Source organism: Stegodyphus dumicola, chromosome 2 (genome assembly GCF_044657685.1).
Source record: "Stegodyphus dumicola isolate Sdum_Otavi_A_Nest chromosome 2, ASM4465768v1".
Classification (NCBI taxonomy): Eukaryota; Metazoa; Arthropoda; class Arachnida; order Araneae; family Eresidae; genus Stegodyphus; species Stegodyphus dumicola.
Genome location: NC_140769.1, coordinates 221797452 through 221822408, shown reverse-complemented (window position 1 = coordinate 221822408; position 24957 = coordinate 221797452). Strand labels below are relative to the sequence as shown.

At 31.0% G+C, this 24957-nt stretch overlaps 1 protein-coding gene across 2 annotated transcripts in view; it reads left to right on the top strand.

Moving 5' to 3' along the window:
- Positions 1 to 24957, top strand: part of Gapvd1 (GTPase activating protein and VPS9 domains 1) — a 120760-nt gene that overhangs the window by 35901 nt on the left and 59902 nt on the right. For both annotated transcript variants that reach the window (XM_035366190.2, XM_085811798.1), the window contains exons 8-17: positions 1489 to 1612; positions 9002 to 9171; positions 11578 to 11690; positions 12226 to 12454; positions 12573 to 12722; positions 15216 to 15318; positions 15448 to 15515; positions 19045 to 19622; positions 23094 to 23220; positions 23300 to 23380. In XM_035366190.2, coding sequence (XP_035222081.2) covers positions 1489 to 1612; positions 9002 to 9171; positions 11578 to 11690; positions 12226 to 12454; positions 12573 to 12722; positions 15216 to 15318; positions 15448 to 15515; positions 19045 to 19622; positions 23094 to 23220; positions 23300 to 23380 — 1743 coding nt within the window. The remainder of the gene's footprint in view (positions 1 to 1488; positions 1613 to 9001; positions 9172 to 11577; positions 11691 to 12225; positions 12455 to 12572; positions 12723 to 15215; positions 15319 to 15447; positions 15516 to 19044; positions 19623 to 23093; positions 23221 to 23299; positions 23381 to 24957) is intronic.

The following is a 24957-nucleotide window of genomic DNA, read 5'->3' as shown; positions in this document are numbered from 1 at the left end:
TTTTATAAAAGTTCTTTTGCTAGAGGATAACTCGTATACCAATTATCCATTATTACGTTTCTGCCTAATCCAAACAAAGGAGTGCACAGGCGTTTTGTAATTTCAAATGGTAAATTTTCAACATTAAAGGGACCTTCCGGCTGTTTTCCTGCGTATATCTCCATGTTATAGCTGTAGAAAGATCTTGAATCTACTAAGGCAAATATTTTGATTCCATACTTCGCTGGTTTGTTGGGTATATACTGATGAAAGAAACACCGCCCTCGAAATTTCTCTAATTTTTCGTCGATAATAACATATTTACCAATAATGTATATCTTTAGGCAATTTTCATTGAAATCGGCAAAAAATTCTCTCGCAGCCGCCAGTTGGTCCAATTTTTTCCGAGCTTCACAATTGGTCACATTGTCTAGCCGTAGACACCTGAGAAGAAAATTAAATCTTTTATATAACATTATGTTCCATAAAATTTCAATGCCTGATCCATCAGTAGCCCACAAATCTTGCGTATTTGTATGTGACGATTTATGCAAGCCGCATGGATATAAAAGCCCAAAAAGTGCTGTAATTTCCACATCATTTGTCATTTTGGCATCCCGATCTCTGGTGTTATTTACCGATATTTTTTCAATATAAATATATGTACACTCTACAATGGATCGTATCATTTTAGCAGTGAAAAACAATTCATAGCTTTCTAGAGGCTCCGTTATATTGTGCACAGTTCCTTTTAATCCTGGTAAATGAGTTATTATAATTTGAGAAGACGTTTTCACTTTTTGATTTTCCTTTCTGCCAAACTCTTATTTTTGCTAATAAAAATACATTTTACTAAATCATAATTTCTGTCGTCTTCATCATTCTGCTCAAATTCACTTTCGCTGTCATGAGAATATATTTCTTCATCAGATTCATGTTCACTATCTTGATCAATTTCTTTTTCAGAAGACTCAACTTTATCTAATAGAATTTTTAAACGTTCCATCTCTTTTTCATATTCGGTAAATTTATATTGGTAAGCCATTATTTATCAAACCAACAACGGAAACACTCGAGAGCACGAAGCTAAACTGCTACTAATGAAAAATTTCAAAGCAGTAATGGTCGCACGGGGTGACTGAGTCACCCCATTCCCTCATGGATTCCAAGAAATTATTGCTTCTCTTGCAGAAAAGAAAAACAAGCAAAAATAACTATACACATTCCAAGGGGAGTGTCAAACAGGAGGATACTAGAAGGATGATTCATTAAAATGAAATATTTCAGGTTAGGATTGTTGATTTTTGACGCATGGGGTGACTCTGTGCCTCGTGTGACCTCTCCCGGGTTAAGAAAGAGGGAACTTTGCATTCAATTTTTTTTTCAGTGAATTCTTAAATCTGTATCAACATCATCAGATTTTACTTTTAATTAACCGTATGTTTTTTTCTGCCTTTCAGTAACTTGCTTTGCTTTCTGTTGTTATAAATTTCTAATTTTAATTTCTAGGAACTAGTGATAACTTGGAAGCTATTTCTGAAGCTGCATCTAATCATTCAGTAGCATCTTCGCTTGATTTGGAAAATGAAAATGAAAATGATAATCTTTCTGATATGGTTTCTGCAAACGTCAGGTAAGACTACTTAGAATGATCTTAATTATTTCAAATTGCTAAAAGTAACCTTCTATTACAAACATTTTCATTTTACTATTTTCCTTGCATTAAAAAACAGATTGCTGCAAGTAACTTTCTGCTGTTAGCTAGCATAATTTTTTGTCTTGTTCTGTCTCTCTTTTTGTACCCCTAAAGATTGATAGAAATCCCTTTTTCTGCAATTTTCATTACATTGTAAACAGTATATAGCAGACATGGCCAAACTGCGGTTCGCGAGCTACTTGCGATTCTTTGCCATCTGAAATGTGACTTATTTTGAATAAATATGGTTTAATTTTCAATACAAATAGAATTTGAAATGAAAATCACAGAGTTAATTAATTGTTAACTTAATTTCTGATATTATGTATGTAAAAATTTGATAGATTTCAAGCTGTCCGCTGCTGGCTTATCATCAGAGCAACAAATACATAAAATTAGAAATAATTCCATTTCTGGTAATTACTATTTCAGTTATGTTACTTTTTGAACAGGTATTGGTCATCAGAATATACTATTACGAAGTTAATTTAAAACGCAATGCTAATATATTGATTCAGATATTCTCCCTAATATTTTTTCTCTCAAGTTAGTTTTACTTCAGGTAGTATCTAGCTTTACATCAGGTAGTATCTACTTGCATTCCTGTGTGGTCCCACTTTTCACAACAGTTGTGATTCACCTGTAAGATTTGCTATTTGTTGTACTGCTTTTATTCAGTCCTTGAATGGCATGAGTAACTGCTCAAGAAACCTGTTTCACTTTGCAATTCATATAGAGCTCTTTTTATCTGTAGAAGAATTTTACGGGGATTTTATTTTTGATGGAGTGAACCTTCAGCCTTATACTTGGTTGGAAGACTTGTCTCAATTTTTTTGCAGATCTCTTTATATATATCTCTTTCCTATCCCTAAGCAAGTCAGACGTTTTTATGCAATTGCTTCACAGATTTCACAACCATTCACATTACAGTCAAAAGTCTTTAATCCGGACTCATTGGGACTTTGGCGATTCCGGATTATCGTTTTTTCCGGATTATAGATCATCAGTTTAAATCTGGTAAGATGGCATGCAGAAATTATAAAATTAAAAATATGAAACCGTAATTTATGAAACGAAGAGCAATTATGATCTAAAGGGTATCAAAATTTACAAATAAAAGCTTAATATTTATTTGTTTACTTTATTAAACATTTCTTTTAACGTGCGCATGCATAAAGCATACATTACGCATAGTCGAAATTAGAAAATTGCAACCAGAAAACTATTTAATGTGTATTCATGATATTTATAATGACGAGGAATTTGATTTAAATCATATCAAAGACGGAGTACATCGAGATGAAATACTACATTTAGTAAGGAGTTATAAGCCGAATAAAATAAAAACATCTGCCCTGCACGCCTATTCTATGGTCACTGGATCTGTCTACAACTTAAGCGAACAATATTGACTCAAAAAAACCGGTATAGACAGCCGTCACAACTTATCGGAGAAAGCCATTCTGTGGTCCTCAGTTGGTGGGCGGGTGGGTCCATTTGACTTTACTGAAAGGGGACAAGGCTTCAAGGAGCTTTAGACCAATCGCAGTACAGACGAGTGACGAAATTTATAGTGCGCGCTGGCTGAAGTTCTAGGAATATTCTCCCATTATTTCACTAACTCACACGCTGTATTTGTAATTTGAAAAAAATTGCACAAAACAGTATTATGACCAACATGCTGCAGAATATGCTGCTGTCTTATGTGAAGGAAAATCCCGTTTTTTATGGGGAAAGTTAACGCAGGAATTTAGAGCTAAGAAATAAAGAGTGATATGGGATACCACGAAAGCAATGGTAAATAGATAAGACTAGATGAATTAAGCTTACTTCAAATCCTTTTAGAAATAAACAATTTTAATCATTTAAATTTATAATATGATTAATTTGCATTACAGTCTAATAGCAAACTAAGTTTCCCCCTCCCCATGCTTACATTAAAACTGTTTTCCCGCACTTTATTTTACAGTTACTATTGGAAAAATATCTCTTTAAATAAGAAATTATTTCTTTCTTAATATTTCTTCCCTTTTTTTATTTTATTTTTCTATGAAAATTATTTCTTTCAGGAAAAGAAATAAAATTCATTCACTATGGCTGATTGCTGCTGCATTCAACTATCACACACGCATCAAAATGCTTTATTTTAAATAATTTATTCTATAATTAACATGATAGAAAATATTTTTTCAATATAAAATATATAACCAAAATTAAACTAATCTATCCTGTATGTGTGATTAATTCGTTTTGCAATTTTTGTCACACAATTACTAATACCTTTTTTTTTAATATTACATTGGTGTTATTTTAATTTTATATATATATAAGAACTGCTTGCTCAGTTTAAATATTCTTCCTTCTCAAAAGATTTTATTCTGTGAAAATAATTAAAAGATAGTTAATATTTTCACAATGCAGGTACTAAAGTAAAAATAATCAGTGTAGGTCTCCTGCAGTTGAAGTCCTTGTCAAACCAGCATTTCGACACATTTTAAATAGAAAACTAATAATAATCAACGTAAAAATGAGAATGCTATAAACAGTAATTTTTTTTTTTTTATTTTTTTTTTTTAAAGTTTGCAAAGAAACAATGATTTTTGAATACTATAATAGGTTACAAAAGTACTATTCCATGAAGAAAACCCCTCAGTCTTATAGCATTATTACTTTATAGCATAATGCAATAATAATTCTACTAACAAGCCCACCAGCCGTCGAGCGGTAGAGTCGCTGAACGCAGGTAGTTTGGTCCGAGGTTCGAATCCCGCGAACGAGCTGGCCGGCGTTTTCGTGGCTTTCCCCATGTGTAACGTGTATAGGAGCCAGTTTCCCTTAGAAAGTCCTCACTTAGGAACCAGTTTTAAACATAATAAAATTTATACACACACACACACACACACCCCAAAAAAAAAAAAATCTGAAAGTCTTCAGATTTTATATTACTAAATATTATATTTATATTACTTCAGATTTTATATTAAGGTCCATTTTTTTAACTTTTTGCGTGTTACCTTTATTTATTAAATATCATGTTTTTCGCACTTAAACCATAAAATTCAATTCAACAGCAATATCATATAATTTTAAAAAAGCATATCTTTAGAATTTCCAATACATAGTCTCGCGCGCTAGAGATGAAAATGCTTTTTTTCCTCTTTTTTTTTTTTTCCCCGTACAATGTTGGCATTGCTCGCTTTGAAATCGTTGGGTTTCTTAATCAAAAACTCATAAATGCTTTACAAAATATGAAATAGATAATAAAACAAATTCCCAGTTCCAAATATGGGCCTCCAGATGCCTACATTAGGATGGAGGATTATGTTATTCAGCATTTCATGGCTCTAGGTACCGTTGTTTTATCACAGTGCGAGAAACATTCATACATTCTGCAGATTCCTCATTATTTAATTTCTTTAAATATAATAGAGTGCGATAATACTTGGTGGCAACGATTTGAAAAGTGAAGCGCCACAAAATGGCAAAACGAAATTAATAGGCCCTCTGTGCTAAAACGTATTATTAAAAGTATCACACTAGTAGTAGTACAGCTACTGAAAAAAATAAAGCTATTTTATAGTTTTATAATTTTTTTATTTTTATTTTTATTTTACAGTAGTGTGAATTTCGCGTAATGAACGACATTCCTTTTTGTGGTCACAGTATTATTCGTAAGGTATTCAACTGTTAGATTTTAAAGTAAACATAATTCTTGCTGTACAAGAAGCTTATCGGATGTCTATATTTGTATTAAATGAAGAAGGTTTGTGTGCTTGATAAACTTATTATCTTCTACCTTTTTAAAGCATACAATTAAAATTTATATCTATAATTTCAGGAACAGCATAACCTTTCTTTCAGTAGAAATTGCGTTCTTGTTTTCTGAATGTGGCTGCAAATACTTTCTCGGTTCATCGCAAATTAAAATAACTATAAATTTTGACAATCTGAAATACGCAATGAAAACATCTTTTGGCAGAGCAAAAGCATCAACATATTTTCTATAAATTCGCCACCGATTCAGAGATCTACGGCCGTATTCTTTGTTTAAATATGAAAAAATCAGCGGCAAAAACACATACAAAGCCATTGTCTACTTAGTACGTCAACTGCACAACCCTGATTGACGACGCGGCAACACTTTTTCACGCGCTTTCGACAGTTTCCGTACTCAGAGAATATAGGATGTCGGGCAGAACTGTTTTTTACTAGCAGCGACATCTGGCGGCCCACAACTTGCTGTCGACTCTCGTAGCGTAGAATAACCGTCCTGAAGATAAGGATAGTGCTGACAGATCAACTTCCAGTTCATTGCACGCTGCAACGTCCCCCCCCAAGAGCAGCGTGAAATTTATAAACAGATTTCGGAATGGTTAGAGAAACAAAGGATCCATTTTTTGCAGCAATTCCACTTTTTATTTTCTTCCTAACCTCTGCCTACAGACTCGCCGACCTGCACCTCTCAAATATGTGTTGAGTGTTTTAACCATTGTGCCATGAAGGCATGCAGAAAGAGAAAATCCCTTATAGACTGATCTTTTATTTTCTAAAGTATTCTCTGCCTATATACTCCATTTGATATTTATTTTCTGGACACAGGTTAGGTAACCCAGTGAAAAAATGCACTATATAACTGTTATGTTGACAATAATTTAAACTTTCTTCTGAGTTATTTTACATAGAAATTCAAGATGAGACAGTAAGTCATTTAACCTGCTTTATGGGTCCAACATTTAGAATATGGTGGATCTGTACATCTATTTGGCAAGAGCTTAGGATCTAAACAAGTGTGCAGACATCTGCCATGTTACAAAAGCTACTATGTCAAACATCTGTGCATGTCCATTAATGTATGAAGAGTTATGCATTCATGTTTTATCTGTATTTGTGAAGTAAATTCATAATAACAAGTATGTTTTCTTTCTGTAACATTACTTTTGAATTGCCATATAGTTCAATAACAGCTAGGTTGAAGAGTTCGGCTGGTAGGCAGATGGAATATGTGCTCGATATAGCATTTATATAGAATGGCATGAACTACTAGATTTTTTAGCAATAGGTAATGTATGCCAGAATTATCATAATGATTCAAGAAGTGCTTTCAAGAATTTTCAGTGATGTGCAAGAACTTTGTTATCTGTGTCCAAAATTATTAGGATAATTCCAGAGATAGTTTCAGGAATTTTTTAGTGCTACTCTTGAACTTCGTTATCTATGTCCAAAATTATCAGGATGATTCGAGAGATAATTTCAAGAATTTTCAATGAAGCACCTGAACCTCCTTTTCTACGTCCAAAATTATCGGGACGACTCGAGATATACTTTTGAGAATTTTCATGATGCACAGTGTACGAATCACTAAAAAATTCTGGCAGATTCTGTTGGATTTCATACTGAAATACTGTATCAGTATTTCAGTATGAAGAAGTAGTATCAGAGAGATTGATCAAAGAAGTAGTATCAGAGATATTGATTAGTAATCAGAGATATTGATTATTCAAACACCACTGAAATTGCAATTATATTTTATTTTGGAGGGGGAATTCTTCTATACTGGACATCAGTAAAAGAAGTTATTCCAAAATTTTAGGAAAAATTGTTTAACTCTTTCTTAGGTTAAGATCCAAAGATATGAATGATCTCAGCATGTTGGTCTTTATATTATTAATTGTATGGAGAAATAGATTTATTTTTTAACCAAAAGCCTAAACAAGTTAATAGCTTATTCTTAAATCAGTATTCCTTCTCGAATAACAGTTTCTCAGCAGTGCACGGGGACGTGTATCATTTAATTTATCCTTTCTAAAAGGACTGCTCATGAGTTAAAGAAAACACTTAATTTCTTTTAAATAATAATTTGTAATTTACTCAAATAGAATTTTTTATGTAATTGAATGAATATGTATCCAATTTATTTTACTTCTACCAAAGTAAAACAACAATAATAATAAACAGGCAGGTATAGAGAAAATCAGAAGAAAATATATGGTTTCTCTACTTGAAGAAAAAATGCTTAGTTGCCCAGTACAAGAGTCGCAAATTTTTATTTTCTTGCGACTCAATATAATGAACACAAAACAGTAGATATATGATGTATTTATTCATATTTATATGTAATCATGTTAAGAACATATTCATTAATTTACTTCAAAAGTTTCTTTATATTCAAAACCTGTCTTATTGTTTTTAAAACTCTCTCTCAGTGTTCTGAACATTCATAAAAATCTATCATGCGGCTCCCAACGTTTTGAAGTTTGGCCATCCCTGATATATAGTAATGCAATAAAAAATGTAAAAAGTCATGAGATTTTTTTTTATATTTGTTTTTAATTTTAAAAAAGAAGCAGTAAATTTTAAAAAAATCTGATGTGAAATTAATGTTATGTAAATATTAATTTATTCAATATTTTTTCATCATAATACTTGCAGTATTGAGAATAAATTGTCTGTCTCAAGTGTATATGATGTCGTTATTTAGTTCAATTTTCAGTAGAACAAACAGGTTATAGGTAAATGAGATTTTTCATGGACTTTGTTGCATGTAAGCTAATTTTAAGTAAATTGCTTTGCCTCATATATTACAGCATCATGACAGATAAAATTTTCCTAGACTGCTTTGTCTTATAATAAATTTGCTTACTGGTTTTCATTTGAAACGTATTTGCATTGCTGCTACGTTACCAGCATAATACCAGTAAGAAACGTAAAGAAACCTCATGCATAAAATATCCATGCTTGAAGATTCACACACTTAAAATGTTTTTCTGTTATTCTGTAAGTTTGACTAATAAAGTTGGTTGTTCGATCAAAGTGGGGAGATTTCATTACACAATCTTATATTTTCACTGCATTAGTGCTGAAACAAGACTCAAATGTAGAAGTGTTTCATAAAATATTTAAATCCTGAATGTATTATCAAATTCATTTAAAAATCACTTGGTGCAACTTTTAGGATATCAATTAAAAAATTAATAATGCAATGTAGCTTTTTTTTTTTTTTTTTTGTTGTTGTGCTCTCTTTTATTAAAATATTTTTAGTGTTATGAAAAAAAAGTATTACTGTCAGAACTGAAAAACTAAGTTCTATGACTAGTATAGTTGATTCACTATGTTGTACCTAATTTAAAAAAAATATGGACCTCTTAAAAATTTTGTAAATGAAATATAATGGCTTATTTTCTAGAAACATTTGGAAATTTAAGTTAAATTTAATTTATGATATATTAATTTGGAAATATATATGAATATTGTGTAATATTCCTGATTTTTATTTCAAATAAACTTTTAATCTAAATTTCATGATTTACATTTTTACTATATTTTTAGTGGCCGTGGAACACCAAATGTGAGTGGACGTGATACTCCTTCATCACAGCTTGAAGAAGAAGAGCCAAGTGAACAAAGACCTCTTGATTTGATGGCTCCAACAAGAAAGCAGAATCAGGAGGATATTGAAGACAAATTTGGAAAATTTGAAATACAGCCTATGATGGAAGGTAATTCTCTTCTTTGGAAATGTTCTTGCACGTTTATGGATTCTATGATTTATATTTTGAAATCTTTTTGCTCATTTTGAAACTATAGTTGGAAGATAAAACTACTTAGGTCACATTTCTATTTCATGGGAAAAGAACTGATAAGTGATTGATTTCTTTCTTTTACCTGATTTTGAATATGGGGGGGGAGTGCAGTGTTATATAATTTAGTAAATATATATGAAAGGAAAATGAAAAATAGGTATAAAAATATATGTGTACAATTTTCTGTCAGAGTTAAAAGTTTGGTTGATTTTTAATTTATTATTACTGAAAAGGCATATATATCATATTTTAATTGTTGGGCTTTTTTTTATCATTCTTTAAATAAATAAGACTTTGACTGAAAGAAACTGCCATAATTAATATCTTCTAATTATCATATTCAAAATTACAGTTGTATTATTCTTATTTTCAAAAAGGGGGGTATATGTACCATGATTCAAAAATTAACACTTTTTTAAAAAAACATTTGTCTTTTTGCGATGTGCACATGCAGTTTGCACTGAAATACTTGAAACTGAAAGTTTTTAAAATTATTTTACTACATTAGTGTCAGTTGTAATTATATCTACCAGATAGCATTATACCTTGGAATCATAAACGTACCATCCTCTTTTTTAATTATTACTGTCATGAGTCAGCATTATGCTAACTTCTTATGAAACTGCTTCATTCCCAAAATGAAGAAAGGCAAAGCACTGAATTTTGTAGTATTTGTAGATGGTGGCACATCACTTGTAAAAGCAGTTCTTACTTCTATCCTTTATTGAAAATGGAGTAAGTAACTATTACTCTCAGTATGAATGTTCATCCATCGCTCTAAATTTAAAAAACAGTGGTTTATTATTATGGGATTATTCAAAATTGCAATATACGGAGATCACTGTTCATCATTGAAAAATTTTAGTAAAATACACTGTTAGGCACAGTGTTTTTATGATCAATGTAGAAATGCTGATTATAACATTTTAGCTTGCCATGAAGCACTGTTTGATAATAACTACTTTATTTTTAATGTCACAGTTATGTTTAAAAATTTCTTTAAAAAATAATTTGTTCTACTTGCATAATATACTTTAATTCTACATTATAAGTCCTGAAAAGTAATTTAAAAAATATTTATTAAATGTTTTATCACTGTAGTTTGAATGAATGTAGTTATGACGGCTCCCAAATTCATACTCTTAAGTGCATTTCAAAATATAAAATAATAGAAAAAAAAATAAAAATAATTTTTTTTTTTTTTTTTTCTAAATGGCAAGATCTTAACAAAGCCAGTTTTGCTTCTTTTTTCCATCAATTCTGTTTTCTGCATAAGTTTTTTTTATTTCAAAGATAATTAAATTAGTTTTTCAGTACTCAGTATCTTGAAGTATGGTAGTTTTACCTATCTCTGCTTATAATGGTATTGTTGTGTCCTGTGAATTCGTAGAGATTTCCTTTAAAAACTAAGCTAGAGGTACAGGGAGACTAAAACTTTATCGAAAAGAATAACAGCTCTTGCAAACAAAATTAACAGTTATAAATAAGCCCAAGGAGGAAAATAAGAGCTAAGATAAAACTCTCTTTAACATGCAAAGAATACAACAGATCACAAAAACTGCATACAGACAGTCTAAAACAGTAATCATTGAGAAGAAAGTTCAACAGTATAACACAGACCAATCATTGAGAAAAAAGTTCTACAGTATAACACCGACCAAAAGTCTCGATCCAACTGATACTGCTTCACAGTGTCTTATAGGATATCTCAAGGTGGAGGGTAAGCATTTCTGAAAGCTTCAAGAAAAATCATCCTTAAAGCTTTAAAAATATTTTCCCCCAAAACTTCTTAGATATTGCCAAGTTGAGGAAAAGTTATACATTTCATCAAGGCTTAGTTGGAAGTTTACATCTGATTCTCTTTAAGTTGTACTTGCATTTCTTTGTCAATCGACTCAAAATATTTGAAAAATAATACATGAAATAAAAACATACAAAAACACCAAAAAGATTAAACAAAATATGTTATTTTCACTGTTCATATCACATACAAAATGCAACGAAAGGTACAACCACTCATCACACATACAAAATGGATTAATAAATAGAAATTAATACTTAAAAATACAGAAATACATGATAAAACAAATTGTCTACTACAAGATTTTGCAAAAATATACAATAATATGTACCTTGAAATCTCAATTAAATATAACATGGTTTAATACAATGGGTGCAATTTAAGATCTTTAACACAGCATTTCATGTTATGTTTTGAACTCTAGAATAAAATATTTAGTCTTTGGGAAATTACATTCATATTATCATAAAAGTACTTTAAAAGTTCTGTTATTGTTATTATTTTGCAGTATGTTGTTTCAGGAGATGAGACTAAATCAATGGTCAGTGACACCTGGAGTACAGATGTCCTTGCAAGTGACTCTGAAACAGTCGAACAGTCTGACATATCATCACAAGTTACTTTAGAATCACAGGTGACCATACAGATTTTGTAAATTTTATTAAAGGAATAAGTGGTATGCTTAAGAATCACATCATTTGTGAAACTGTTTAAATTTGATTAGCTTAAAAGAATAAATGCATTTTCTAAATACATCCGTAACTGTCATAGAATTTTGCTTTGTTTAAATACATTTTCTAAATATATCCATATCTGTCTTAGAATTTTGCTTTGTTTAAGTAGCATGTAGAATTTCATAAAAAAAATAATCTGCTCTAAATGCCTGTTATCATAATTCATCTACTTATTTTGTGTGGGAAAATTAATTTACAGGGTAAATAAAAAATAAAAATTTTAGCTCATTTCATATTGTATGGTAATATTAATTTGCTATAGAGCTCATTTAATATATAACAGCTCATAATAATTTTGTATGCCATCAAATATTTTCCATCAGATTTAATATCTTAATATTATAACTGTGTCAAGAAATAGATAATACTTGCAATTTATACTTCATTTTCAAATGAATACATTTCCAATTTTTCAAGGAATGTAATTTAATTTAGAGTTGTTTGGATCGAGCTCTACTAGACACTTCAGAGACAGCTAGCCAAAGTGATGCATGGAGCACAGATGTCTTAGCTTCAGATACAGAACGACTACAGGATGTTGATACTGATGATACTGCTAGTGTTGCTCGCTCTGATGATACTGCACGATCTGAAGTGGATGGTGAAATGGCACAAAATGTTGATGATGCTCAAATAGATAGGAAGGACCTTTTGGATTCTGATAGTATGATATCATTTAATTGCTGTGTATAGAAAAAAAATTAATATATTATCAGAAGATTTATAATTAAGTACCATGTTGTCACATCTTGCATATGGTATTATTATTATTATTTTCCCAGATCAGTTTTTATGTGATGCGTATGGATCAGCAGCTGAAAATCAAAGCTTTTTGTCATGCACTGATAGCTATGCTGGAGATCTTGCCAGCCTTAAAGCAAATTTTTCTTGCTTTTCTGGTATGAATGAAGACAGGCCAGTGTTTGTGGAAGGTACTGTACTCACAGTTATAATTTAAATGCATTTTGTGCTTTGTCTTCTTATATATATGAAAATATCCTTCTTATACATATATGCAAATTATGCATGAGGATGAGAGTTTAATAATACTAAATTTGATTTTTGTTTAGTGCAGTTGAAAACTTAAAAATTCTTCCCAACTTCATTTGTGACTCTACAATTCCAAGTGAATAGGAAATGAATATTAAAAAATAATTAATTGATAATTATGTGATCAAGAGTAACATTTACTATGTAAAATATATTGTTTTCCTCCCTTCAAGAAAGAAAACTTTTTTTTAAATTTATTATCAGATATGCAGTCCTTGTGAAATAATTATAGTAATAATAAATTAAACAAATTTTAGCAGATAATTTAAAAAAATACCATTTCAACATTTTTTTAAATATAAATTCTTTTATGGTTCTAATCATGTTATGAATTTTGTCAATCCATGAAGTTGGAAAATTGGTACTTGTCTTAGCAATTATTTAAGAAGGAATTTTGAATTACTTCTTTGATAAAATTTTTAAAATGTAAGTAGCATGAAGAAGAAAGAACATTACTTACTGAATTTAGTTCCACTGAGGAACAATTATTTAATTATGTGTTGGTCTTTTAAGTGAAACTGCTAATACAGGTGTGAGATTTCACAGTAATGTGGATTCTTGGCATATTAACTTGTCCATGATGCGCTCAAGTTCATAAATCATAGGCATATTAACATGTACATTATGTGGGCAATTCCATGAATCATACTTATGTAGTACAGTGCAGCATTTTATTTACATGAACAAATAAACAGATATGATTCACATAAAGTTAATAACGTAATATTTCTTCTGGCTTGCTAAGTAGCATACATAAGCATTCTTCATTCCTCTTCTTGTATTGGGTTTTAATGAAATTTTCCCACCACCACAAATATCGTCTGCGCTAACAGTTTGTGTTGCCACTTTTAATCATATTTTGTCAAACGATTTTTGGCATTTGAAAGAGACTTGCTTAAGAACACTGTGTTGTGAAATTTGTACAAAAATACCATTATCATTAAATACAAGGTGTCTGAAATGGAACTATCATGATGCCAGATTAGAACCATCATTTACTTCCAGTTTTGTTGCAAAAAGCCACCTACAGAATGTCTCAAAATTGTGTTTTATAGCTTTAGGTATTAATGTTGTATCATTTGGCACTGTGAAGGTTTGGTACCAAAAGTTAAAAACAAGGACTGTGACATTCAAGAAGCAGAGCACTCTGGCTGGCCTACTGATGTTGATAAGGCCCGCCTGCGAGAATGTGTGAAAGAAGCTCAGTATCGAGAGCTTTGTTTTCTGTGTGTGTGGTTATGGTAAAGCCTCGAGGGCTATCTGCCTAATGGGAGGAATGCCTTCGTGAAGAACTTTCTAAGGGAAACTGGCTCATATACACATTACACATGTTGAAAACCACGAAAATGCCCGAGCAGCCAGCCCATTTGCAGGATTTGAACCTCGGACCGAACTACCAGTGTTCAGTGACTTTATTGCTCGGCCGCTGGTGGGCGCTTTGTTTCCTGAACAATTTCCTTACATTTTTTGTTAATATGGTTTCCCATTATAAGGGTTAAATATTTTGTGAAAATCTTCAGTTTCATAAAAAAGCATTTCAACCAAATTATCCTTAATAATATTTACATTTTTGCATTCAAAATTGCAACTGGTGAAAAACACATAAAAATCCAATTATTAACAAAAATTTACATTGTTATGTATGCATGTATTTTATGCTTCAGTGCATTCAGAAATTCATCATTATAACGTATATGCTGTCAGGTTAACATTAGTCAAAAAGTGTGCATGGCAGCTAAAACCGTAGTGCATATTTGTAATCAGCATGTATAATGCATAAAATGCAAGCATTACATACTCTATGATGAAATATGAGATATGATATAATGATAAAATAAAATATTGCCCATTTTTGTTAGGCTAAGTTTTAATAAATTTTTCTACTGGAGATAGATTGTGTACTAAAATACATTTTTCAGCTCCATAAATTTGTTATAATAGAATCTGTTTGATAAATTTCTTCCACTTTAAATAATGTCTGAGTAAAATGTGATTAAATGTTCCCAGCATTAACATATGAACAACATTTATTATTTTTTTTTTATATTGTGTTGCTTTGTTTCAGTGGAGACTTTGAATCAGTATACTTAAAACTCGGTATACTTATCCAAAGGTATGCTTATCTGCATTTTGAAGATGCTGTTTTTATTTTTCCATAGGCATACTGGTGAAATATCAGGGAACTTCATTGAACAAAAGGAATTTTTCATGTGATTGGCTATATAACCTGCATGAAACTTAGTTTTTAATCTGTCCATATGTATTACTCTTAAACATTATCTTGATAATTTGCTTTTTTAAATTCAAGGTAATTTTTTTTACTTAATCATATTTCAACAGATCTTGTTAATTTTGTTTCATTTGTTTATTTATAGGAGACTTGAAAATGAATGACAAAACTAGTATGTATGATTCTGAAGATTCTTGCTTTAAGGTTCCGGACTTATTATGTATGGATGTAGGAAGCAACTGTGATATGTATGTACCCTTTTTTTATGTAATTATTTATTTAATTAGAATTCTATTTAATAAAAAGGGCTGATTCATGTTGTTAGTTTCAAATGGTTTTTGATGTATTTATAATTATTATTAATTATTAACTAATAGTCCACCTCTGGAACCAAATGACAGCCAGCAGTCACAAGAGGAGAGCTTGAGTAGTATGCAGAGCTTAGGTAACTATAATAGTGCTTTATATTTTTATATGTTTATCTTTTCAGAAAAGTTGCAAAATTGAGCTTCATATGCATGATAAATTTTAGTGTTGCATAGAAGGATAAATCAAGGATTATATATATAATTTATCCCTACAGAATTTTTATATTAAAAGTAAATGCTGAGCTGATTTTATTTGTATATAATTTTTATGTGGTAAGTTGCAATTTTAACTACCATACAGGTAATTGATTTGCAGTTGATTAGGTTGTAATTACGATGTTATTTAAGTAATGAGGTTTTCCTTTCAGATAGTGGATAAGAACCTTATTCTTTTCTAGGTTCAGAAATGAATTAAAATAAAACATGCCACAGCATGCAGCAAACAAAACATGCCTCACCTATAGTGAGGGATGTTTTTTTGGAAAACATTTTAGAAAAAAACTGGCCTGTTTTTATGGTAAACATGATAAAAATCATAGAACTTTATGCAGGTATACATAAGTGGGTGAGACACCAGAAACTCATCATTGGTCATATGAGTATAGTCCCATCACACTAACTTTGTAGTTCAGTCCACTTTTGAGATAATGGGGATAAGTGAAACAGAAAGTAGAATAAAAAAAATGTATGTTTTTGTATTATTTTGTAACATTTATTATTAAACGTTCTTTTATTACATTAATTATAGACTTATTTATTAGTAAGTGCTATTTTTATTTATAAAACAATCGCAAAATTTTTTAAAAAGTTCAACTAAAGAAGTTATGTTTGTGCTTCATCTGATCTTCACCCATAAAGAAGCCATCTAGTGTCGTTTGTCTTTTCTTGTTTCATTCAGCAAGTAGTTGTTGATAGCAAGACATTCACTGCATGAATGAGATTTCGTCTTGCTTTTAAACTTCTATCTAAATTCAAGTCTTTTTGTATAAACTGATCCATAATTTCCATTATAATGGCTAAACTCTTTTTTTTTTTTTTTTTTTTTTTAGAAAATGTATTGAGAGTTCCTTTTGCTCCTTATCTTCAGAAATGCTAGTTCCGTTATCTTTGTCCACTTGTTCTACAAATTCTTTAAAATTGTCATGGAAGAGACTTTCACCAGTCATAATAATTCTTCAATATCCTTTGCATTTATATTGTCCAACTTTGTTCATTAGCTTGTGAATCTCAATTGGAATTTCAGAGATTTTAGTATTTTAAGCAAACAGATTAGTGAAGGCCTTGCAGTTCTAAAAGCCCGTCTACACAAAGCGATTTTCTCAGCCGACTTTCTCATGGAGCAACAGTTTTAAGGATCTGCACATGTGCCAGAAATCGGTCATGTTCTCTGCCGCGATTTCAGAACTGGTGTTCACTGCTCACTAGCGTACGATAAAACCAGTCTCTAGCCTATAAGATTGCTTTGAGTGATCGCATGCTTTTTTCTTCATTTGGAATAATAAATATGGCTGCATTTCGTTGGATTAAAACTCAAATTTTTCAACTAGTATATTTCTATAGAGAAAATGTTGTGTTGTGGGACGCGAGTAATGTAAATTTTAAAAATAAAAAATTAAAGGATTATCTTATTTTGGTAAGCTTTGTCTTCCTCATTACTGTATATATTCAAATATCTTCTATTCAGGGTGAAAATTATTTTAACTCCACCAAGACAAGTTCCAAAAACTATTAATAATGCCATGTCATGGGTACTAGATGAAAATATTCGGAAACTACTTGAAACTGGGGTCGCACTTATTGAAATAATTCAGAAAGCAAAATCTCCAGTCGAGAAATTACGGGCCGATTTAAAGCAGCGCAGAGACTCGTTGATTTTGCCGAAAATGGGAGTTAATCAAGTGACGAAGTACATAGCTTTTCCGACAGCTCCTAACATGAGTGATCATAGTCCAGTGGTAAAGATCAGAGTAGGTTTTCTTTCTACATCGAGATCTTGGGTTCGATCCCCCACTTTAATTTTGGACTTTCTGTGCTTGCAAGGACTTTTGAATTTCGTTTCTCTATCACTAAATTTGAACTGCATGACTTAAAAGTAACTTTTTATTTTTTCGCCTACGGGCGTGGTGTTTATTGAATTTTAACGCCTTTCTTTTTATTTTTTGAATGGCTGTTGGCACGTGTTTTAAGATCTACTAGTGAAAACTTTAGTAGTTGTGTACCAGCTCAAAAGAAAGTCACAAGTCACAAACTCAGCTTTGTGTTGAGTTTTGCGAAAACAAATTACAGCCTAATTTAATACAATATTGCTAAATTTTATTAGCTGATTAACTGACCGAGTCATATGATCATAGTTTTCAGACTGTATTAGTTATTTAATTATGCTGATATTAGTTTTTTAATGTTTAGTAAATATACTACTTAAGACTTTGCACCTTTATGATATTTCTTATTTGAAATTTTTGCACTGAAATTACACTGCTGCTTTGTAATGTAGTAATCTTTATTCTTTATTAGAACTTTTTACTCATACTGGTTTGATATTCACGACATTATTGTCTATTCATTAATAAAGGTTTTGATTTAAAGCACAGTATTTACTTATTTTTTCTGAAACATGGTTATTTTATTATTTCAAGATTTAAGTGCACAAATATGAGTGTCAGAAAATGAAATTAAAAATAAATAAATAAATAAAATAAATAAATAAAAAAGGAGTAATCTTTGTACTCAGTACACAAAGGAAAGCATATTTTAAAAAAAATTTTTGCTGCAAACTAAATTTAGCAAAAAATCAAAATCACGCAGCATCATCCGTAAATACTTTTCGAATTGTACCGTTGCTTTTAATACGTAACTCCCGGAGCAGGGTATTATGAAGGCTTCATGAATTTCTCGTCGTTTGACTCAATTTCTGGTCCAAACGCATTTTTCCCCCTTCTATATCAATAGCTAAGTTCAAAATTGTAGCTTTATCTATAGTAGCAATTTAAAGTAAAACAGTCATACATTATTTTAACTATTTGACAACACCGTAAGCTTTTTTTTCAAATCGTAGACAGTGTGATGCTGTAGAGGGTGGGAACACTTCCTTTCACAGTGATTGGCTGAGTGAATTCCTGTACTAATGAGAAAATCGTTCTGTTTCGACAGCGAGCTATCTCAGATATTGTTGGCCATCTAAGTCGGCCGAGGAAATCACTACGTGTAGATGGGCGTTAAGGGTTAATCCAAGGTTTGCACATGTGCAGTTATCTGATAATAGTCTTGGAGCATATCCGTCTGAAAATTTTTGTTATTTCCTTCTGCTTTTCTTAATACAGGTCAAACTATATAGCAATAAGTTTTTATAGTAATATTGAAGTCTGCTGTTCTCTTATCATTCATCTGTCATTTATTATAGCAGATCATATAATATGTATATGTTAAGAACTGTAGTAATGCATTTAGTAATGCTTACTAGAAAATATGCATTTATATAAGATACATATTTAAGTATTTCATTATTATTTCTAATCCTTTTTGTAATAATTATGTGTAACACTATTGAATAGGAAATAAATGTATTTTATTCTTTTGTAGTAAAACTATTTTAACATCCTTTCTTAGGTCGTGTCAGCTTGGCTGTGAGAGAACTGCCAGATGTTGGTGATCAGGATTCTGGAGTTATGCTGTTAGATTCATTACAAGAGACTGTGCAAAATACACAACAAGCACACAGGTCTAGCATTGTTGATATACTCTCTTTAGATCTTACTCGTACATTAAATCTTCCTACCACAGCGTGTGCTGCAGTGGATCCACTTAAAAAATCTGAATCTGGCAGCAGTTTGATGGATTTTGAAAGAGAAGTGTTTGGCAACAAAGATTCTTCTCAGAGATCATCTGATTCAGGTAATGATTCTTTGCGAACTGCAAGAAATTCTATTGGAGAGAGGGGCGCTAAGAGAAAACTTCAAGAATTTAGTGCTGAAGATGTGTGTCCCCAGTTTAGAGCAGTTACTTTATCTGGCAACAGTAGCACTCAAAATGCAACTGAAAACTCTCGTCCACTAACTCATTGTGGGTCTGGATTAAGTGAAAGTTCAGATGCATATAATTCTCGTCATATGAAAGCCAATTCAGTGCCGATAGCAGTAGGAGCTATACCTAAATCAATAAGCTTTCATAAGAGTACAGAAGATATGGTGATTATTCTTTTGTTTTTTGTATTAGTAAGATTATTGATAAATATTTCTAAATATGCATATATATATACTTTTTTAAAGAGTTCTTTTATTGTATACCATATTTTTTTATTGTCTATATGTTCTTTTTTTTTTTTTTTTTTTTTTTTTTTTTTGGAAAAGCTTAAATAATTTTTAGGGTAGGAATAATCATATTTAGATTAACAGAATGGAGAGCAAAATTTTTAATATCCAACTTTTTATTTTTTGGAAAATTTTATGTTATGAAATACGACAGCAGCAAAGCAAGCAGCAAAGCAATTAACATCTCATTAATGTTGCCATTGAGTATTTATTATTGTTGGTCAATTTCTTACTACTGTATTTTCTATAAGGTAGTGCTTAGTTAGTTGTAATTAAAATAATAAATGCTCCTGTGCTATTGTGTGTGAATATGGTATACATTTGAAAAAGCTGTACTGATAAATGAGGCATATTAAAATTCTAATTAAGTGCTCTTATACGTAAATTCAGTTGATAGTCAAAGGAGACATGGTTGGCTGGTGTTTGATGTACTCTGAATCAGAATGTCAACAAAGTTTATGTGGTGTGATTGGGAAGTTAAATATAGAAATTGGTTTGCCCATAGATGTAAAACGAGAAATTGTTCTGTTTTTGAAACATTTTGCAAAATTCACAATATCTGAGTGCCGTAGAAAATAAGTAATGTGTGTGGTGAATCTTTGCAGCTTAGTGTGTAAAATTGTGCAAGTACTGTAGTTAAATACTCCTTTTATTATTTCCGCCCTATGTACAAAATTGAAAATATTGATGTAAATAATAGCGATGTAAAGAATTCGGAGTTCAAACATTTAACTGCTGAGTAGCATAATAATATATTTCAAAAGTGCAATGGAGAGAAAGCTAGAAGCTGCAATATGGTGCTATAAAAAAGTTATGAGTGAATATGGATTAACACATTTGACTATGTTACAAGTGGTTTAAAAACAGTTTGATGAAGATAAAATTTGTGCTGATGTTCCTTCAAAAAAGAAAGACAAATGTGGATGGAAATATATTGATTCTGAACAGTTAACCAAGTTAAGGAAGTGTGTTTGAAATCATTGAAGTTCAAGTATGTCTTGTCCTGTTGGTATTTCAAAGTCTACAATCTTAACATTTTTTAAGTGAGGAAATACAGTAAAGCATATATGATCTGTTTAACATGTGTTAACAGATAAAAGTTAATTTGAAAGTTTTGCATAGCAAAAATGAGACCAGATCGATATTTTGAAGGTTTGTAGGAGTATGTCCACATAGATAAAAAAATCTGATGCGTACACCACGACTTCCTTGTACGGAATATTAAGTTATACGCATTTTTTCTTGCATTTCATTTAAACTTATTGGACTGAATTAAATCTACTTCGCAGACAGTGCATAAACCACAATAGAATAAATGCATTCTTTAAAATTCACTCTAGTATTTCTTTACCATAGCAACACTCTGGCGCTAGATTCACTTAACAGTATTATATTTCGTTCATATTATAACTCATAATGCACAAAATTTATATCATTTAAAGAATAGAATTATCTAATCGTTGCCACATGGTCTATTCAAATACTATAATAAAGCTAGAATGATGTATAAAAGAAATTAAGCAAACAAAACAAAAAAGAAACAGTTTTTCACAGACGATGGAGTATTTCTCATTTAATTAATTCAGTTCTCACTTCGCGAGAAGGCAAAAATAAATAAAAACTCAAAATATCTATATTAACCTTTTGAGGCCGGGGCTTTGGTAGCAGTAAAAGCTACCAAAGGACGGAGAATCTTGAACCGAAGGCTTTCCTGCCTTTAAGAAATCACCTATTTGCAACAAAGATTCTTGTGTGTAGTTTAATGGATTCTCAGAGGGGTGCATCTAAGTCGCAAAAGGAAGACCTTTGAAAGAGATAAGTGGTTAAAACCTCAAGGACGTCAAATTTGACATTTCACCCCACTTTTCAGCCTGGGAAATGGGAGGAAAAGACATGGCCACTAAAGTGGACAACACTGTCTTTTCAAAGAGGCTCTAATGGCCATCCTGTCTTCAAAAGGTTAAAAATTACGAAGTAAATCTTAAACACTTATTTCCTCAAAAAAATTCCAGAAAGGATTAAGCATGATTTAATTGGCAATAATAAATGAAGGCGTTATCTTTGTTGTTGTGAAGCTAAGTTTCTCTAGATTGGCAACAAATCCACTAGTCTGCTGTTTCAAATGTAAACAATCAATGGCTGCCATAAAAAAAGTCTTAGCAGCACTTAAACAACTTTAAAATTGTTAATAATTCTAAACATATTGCATACAGATTTACTAAAAAGGCATAAAAACCTTAACTGGAAGATAAGAACAACATAATTCAATCACTTTTAAAGCAAAAAATGTATAATTTACAAACATATAAAAGTAAAGATACTGAGATCACGGAGCCGGGTAATGGAATGGATATATATATATAAATATATTTATATATGTTTGGTGCGGCCGATTGCAACCAAAATACGAGGTGTACATCTATATGTTATGGCAGTCCTATATACAAAATTTCAATGTTCTGAGACTACTTGTTTTTGAGTTATGCGAGATACATTCGTACAAGCGCCACAAAAAATTCTCTTTAGAATTAATTTTAAAGGCTCGTAAGGTTTAATGAAAAGAAAATATTATTCTTTTTATTACATGGACTTTTCTTAGAAATCACATACTTTTTAATAATGTTTATAAACAAACAAACATGGGCACATTTCAGTTTACTGTGCTATTTAATTTACTTTTTCTAATACTTTTAGTATAAGTGGGCGTTTGGTCTGAAGCCACCAATCAGCAACCACCTAAATGCTATAAACCACCTAATTACTGTCTTCATTGCTTTAGCCAGTTGATCAATCATTGGTATTAAAATAATTATATTATGCATAAATGTCCTCACGATCCTGAAATATTTTAATTTACTTTTGGGAATACTGACTATATCAAATGCATTTATTGAAATGCTGCTTCAGAGTTTGCTAGCCACCATCAGTGAGTTCCTTGGACAGACCAGATTAATGATTCTTTGCTTCCCTGAGGTTTCCTCTTGACAGTGACATTGGTGGGAATTAAGATTAGACGAAAATGCATTTAATTACTAGGAAATCTCTCTTCTTATGGTCATAATTGATTTGAATACATACAGCCCTTTCCAGTGGATCACTGTAAAGCAAAACACATTTGTGCATTCAGTTGCAGAATGTTACTCAGATATGTTGACGTGATCTTGAACTTTGCTTGGAGCTAAAGGGTGTATGATGATTTTATGCTACATAGTATATCAGAAGTCTAATAGAGCACATTTTATCAGAAATGTTGAACATTTAACGGTGAAAGACTTATTTTGTTAGTAAAAATAATGATGCATGTAGTGTTTTAAAACATGTAAAATCATTTATGTAATTTTTCTGCAGGAACAGGAAATGGATGATAAAGTTGGAACCCACAAGAAAGGTCTTTTTAAACTTTCTAGTTTTAGGCTGACATTTAAAAGTCGAAATAGAAAATCTCATCTAGCATTTAAATCAGATAGTGAAAAAGGTAATATTTTCTAAAATATTACACTGCTTTCCAAAATAGAGGTGTTGAACTGTATGTGTAATGTTTCTTCTTCTGTTAGATAATCTTCATGATGTTGACGGAAGAATTGGTAGCAGGCAGTCACAAAGCCTATATGCTGAAGGGAGAGCATTGCAACTTGGTATGTTCAAAACTCACACAATTTTATTTGCAGTTTTCAGTTACATATTGCTGATTTATGAAATCCTACTTAGAATTAATGCTAAAAGGCCTGATTTTTATCAAATGTATGCCTCCAAACCAATAAACAAAAATTTTTGAAAAGTCAGTCTCATGCAGACATTAATAAATAATTTTCCAAATTACGTATTAAAAATTACGTAAGTCTTTCTCAAAAAGTGCTAATTTTATTACTTAATTTAACTACTTTATTTTGTTGTTTATCTGGTTGCATGCTTTTGAAAATAAAAGTGCAAGGTTTTGAAAGTAATGAATATTCTTGTATATATAAAATATGATATTATAACCTTGATATGTATTTTTATAATGTACCTTGATAAGTATTAGAGTGCTACTTTTTGGAAAATCAGTTTCAGCAATAAATTTTTATCATGTATATTATTTACCAGATATTTTTTTAGATTTCGGAGGTTAGGAAGGAAAATCATGAAGTGATCATCAAAATCAGAAAGGTCCATTAATATACATATATATAAAAGGAGAGGGTAAAAATCTAGTTAGGGCTGTAAAGAACATTTGAACCTCCTACCTAATTCCTAATATTACATGCAAAACAATTTCATATCATTTAAATCGAGGCTAAATCAAAAAATATATGTGAAAAAAACCTATCCAATCTTTATATATTAGAAATATTGTACAGTTAACTCAGAAAAGTATTGCGAAAAAACCTATCCAATCTACATAAAACAGAAAACTGTGCATATAAAAACATGGTTGATCTTTGTTCAAAGCTTTAAACAGAACGTGAAGCCCTCAACCAAGTTGATTAACCTATTAAGACAACAAACACATATTCGTCGAACAAACACATAGAGACTGAAAATTCCTTCCTTGAAATTAATTTTAATTATTTATCTACTACTAACGATGTCTCAATAGATTTGTCCCTTTTCCCGACATGTTTGGTGTCTTAAAACATCAAAGTAAAACTTAAAAACATCAAAGCAATAAATTTAAAACCTTAAGGCTGTAATTATTTGCTTAAAGAGAAAAATTATTTTTAAAAAATGTAAGTAAAATCCTGTACAAAGTGGCCTGGTTAGGCTAATGTACAATCAAATTATTCAGTGTTAATTCTGAAAGTGTCAATAAACATCAATTTAAGGGGCAGGCCCCTAAGCGTGAAAGTTAAAATTTTATCCAAAAAATTTTTTTTCAGAGAGGAGTTCTGTTAAGACCAAAAGTCAGAGGGAACCACAAAGAAATGTAACTTTCAAAATTTGTTAACATACTTGCATCCGTCTTGAGTGTTTCCTTAAATTAAACTGAGCTAAAATGTGGAAAAAGGCTGCCAGAAAGTAATGGAAGACCTAAGGAGTGTTACCATGATTACAAAACAGTCAAATTCCACTTATTGGAGGACAGTAGGGAACAGAAGCAAGTAAGCATATTTTTGTAGAAGCCAATGGAATTGTCCGGCATGAGGGGAAAACACTCCTAGGGGTAAGGGGTCGAGGAAGGAGGCTGCTCGTTCAAAATGGAATCGTGTTGAAGAAATTGCTGTTTCTACAAGTG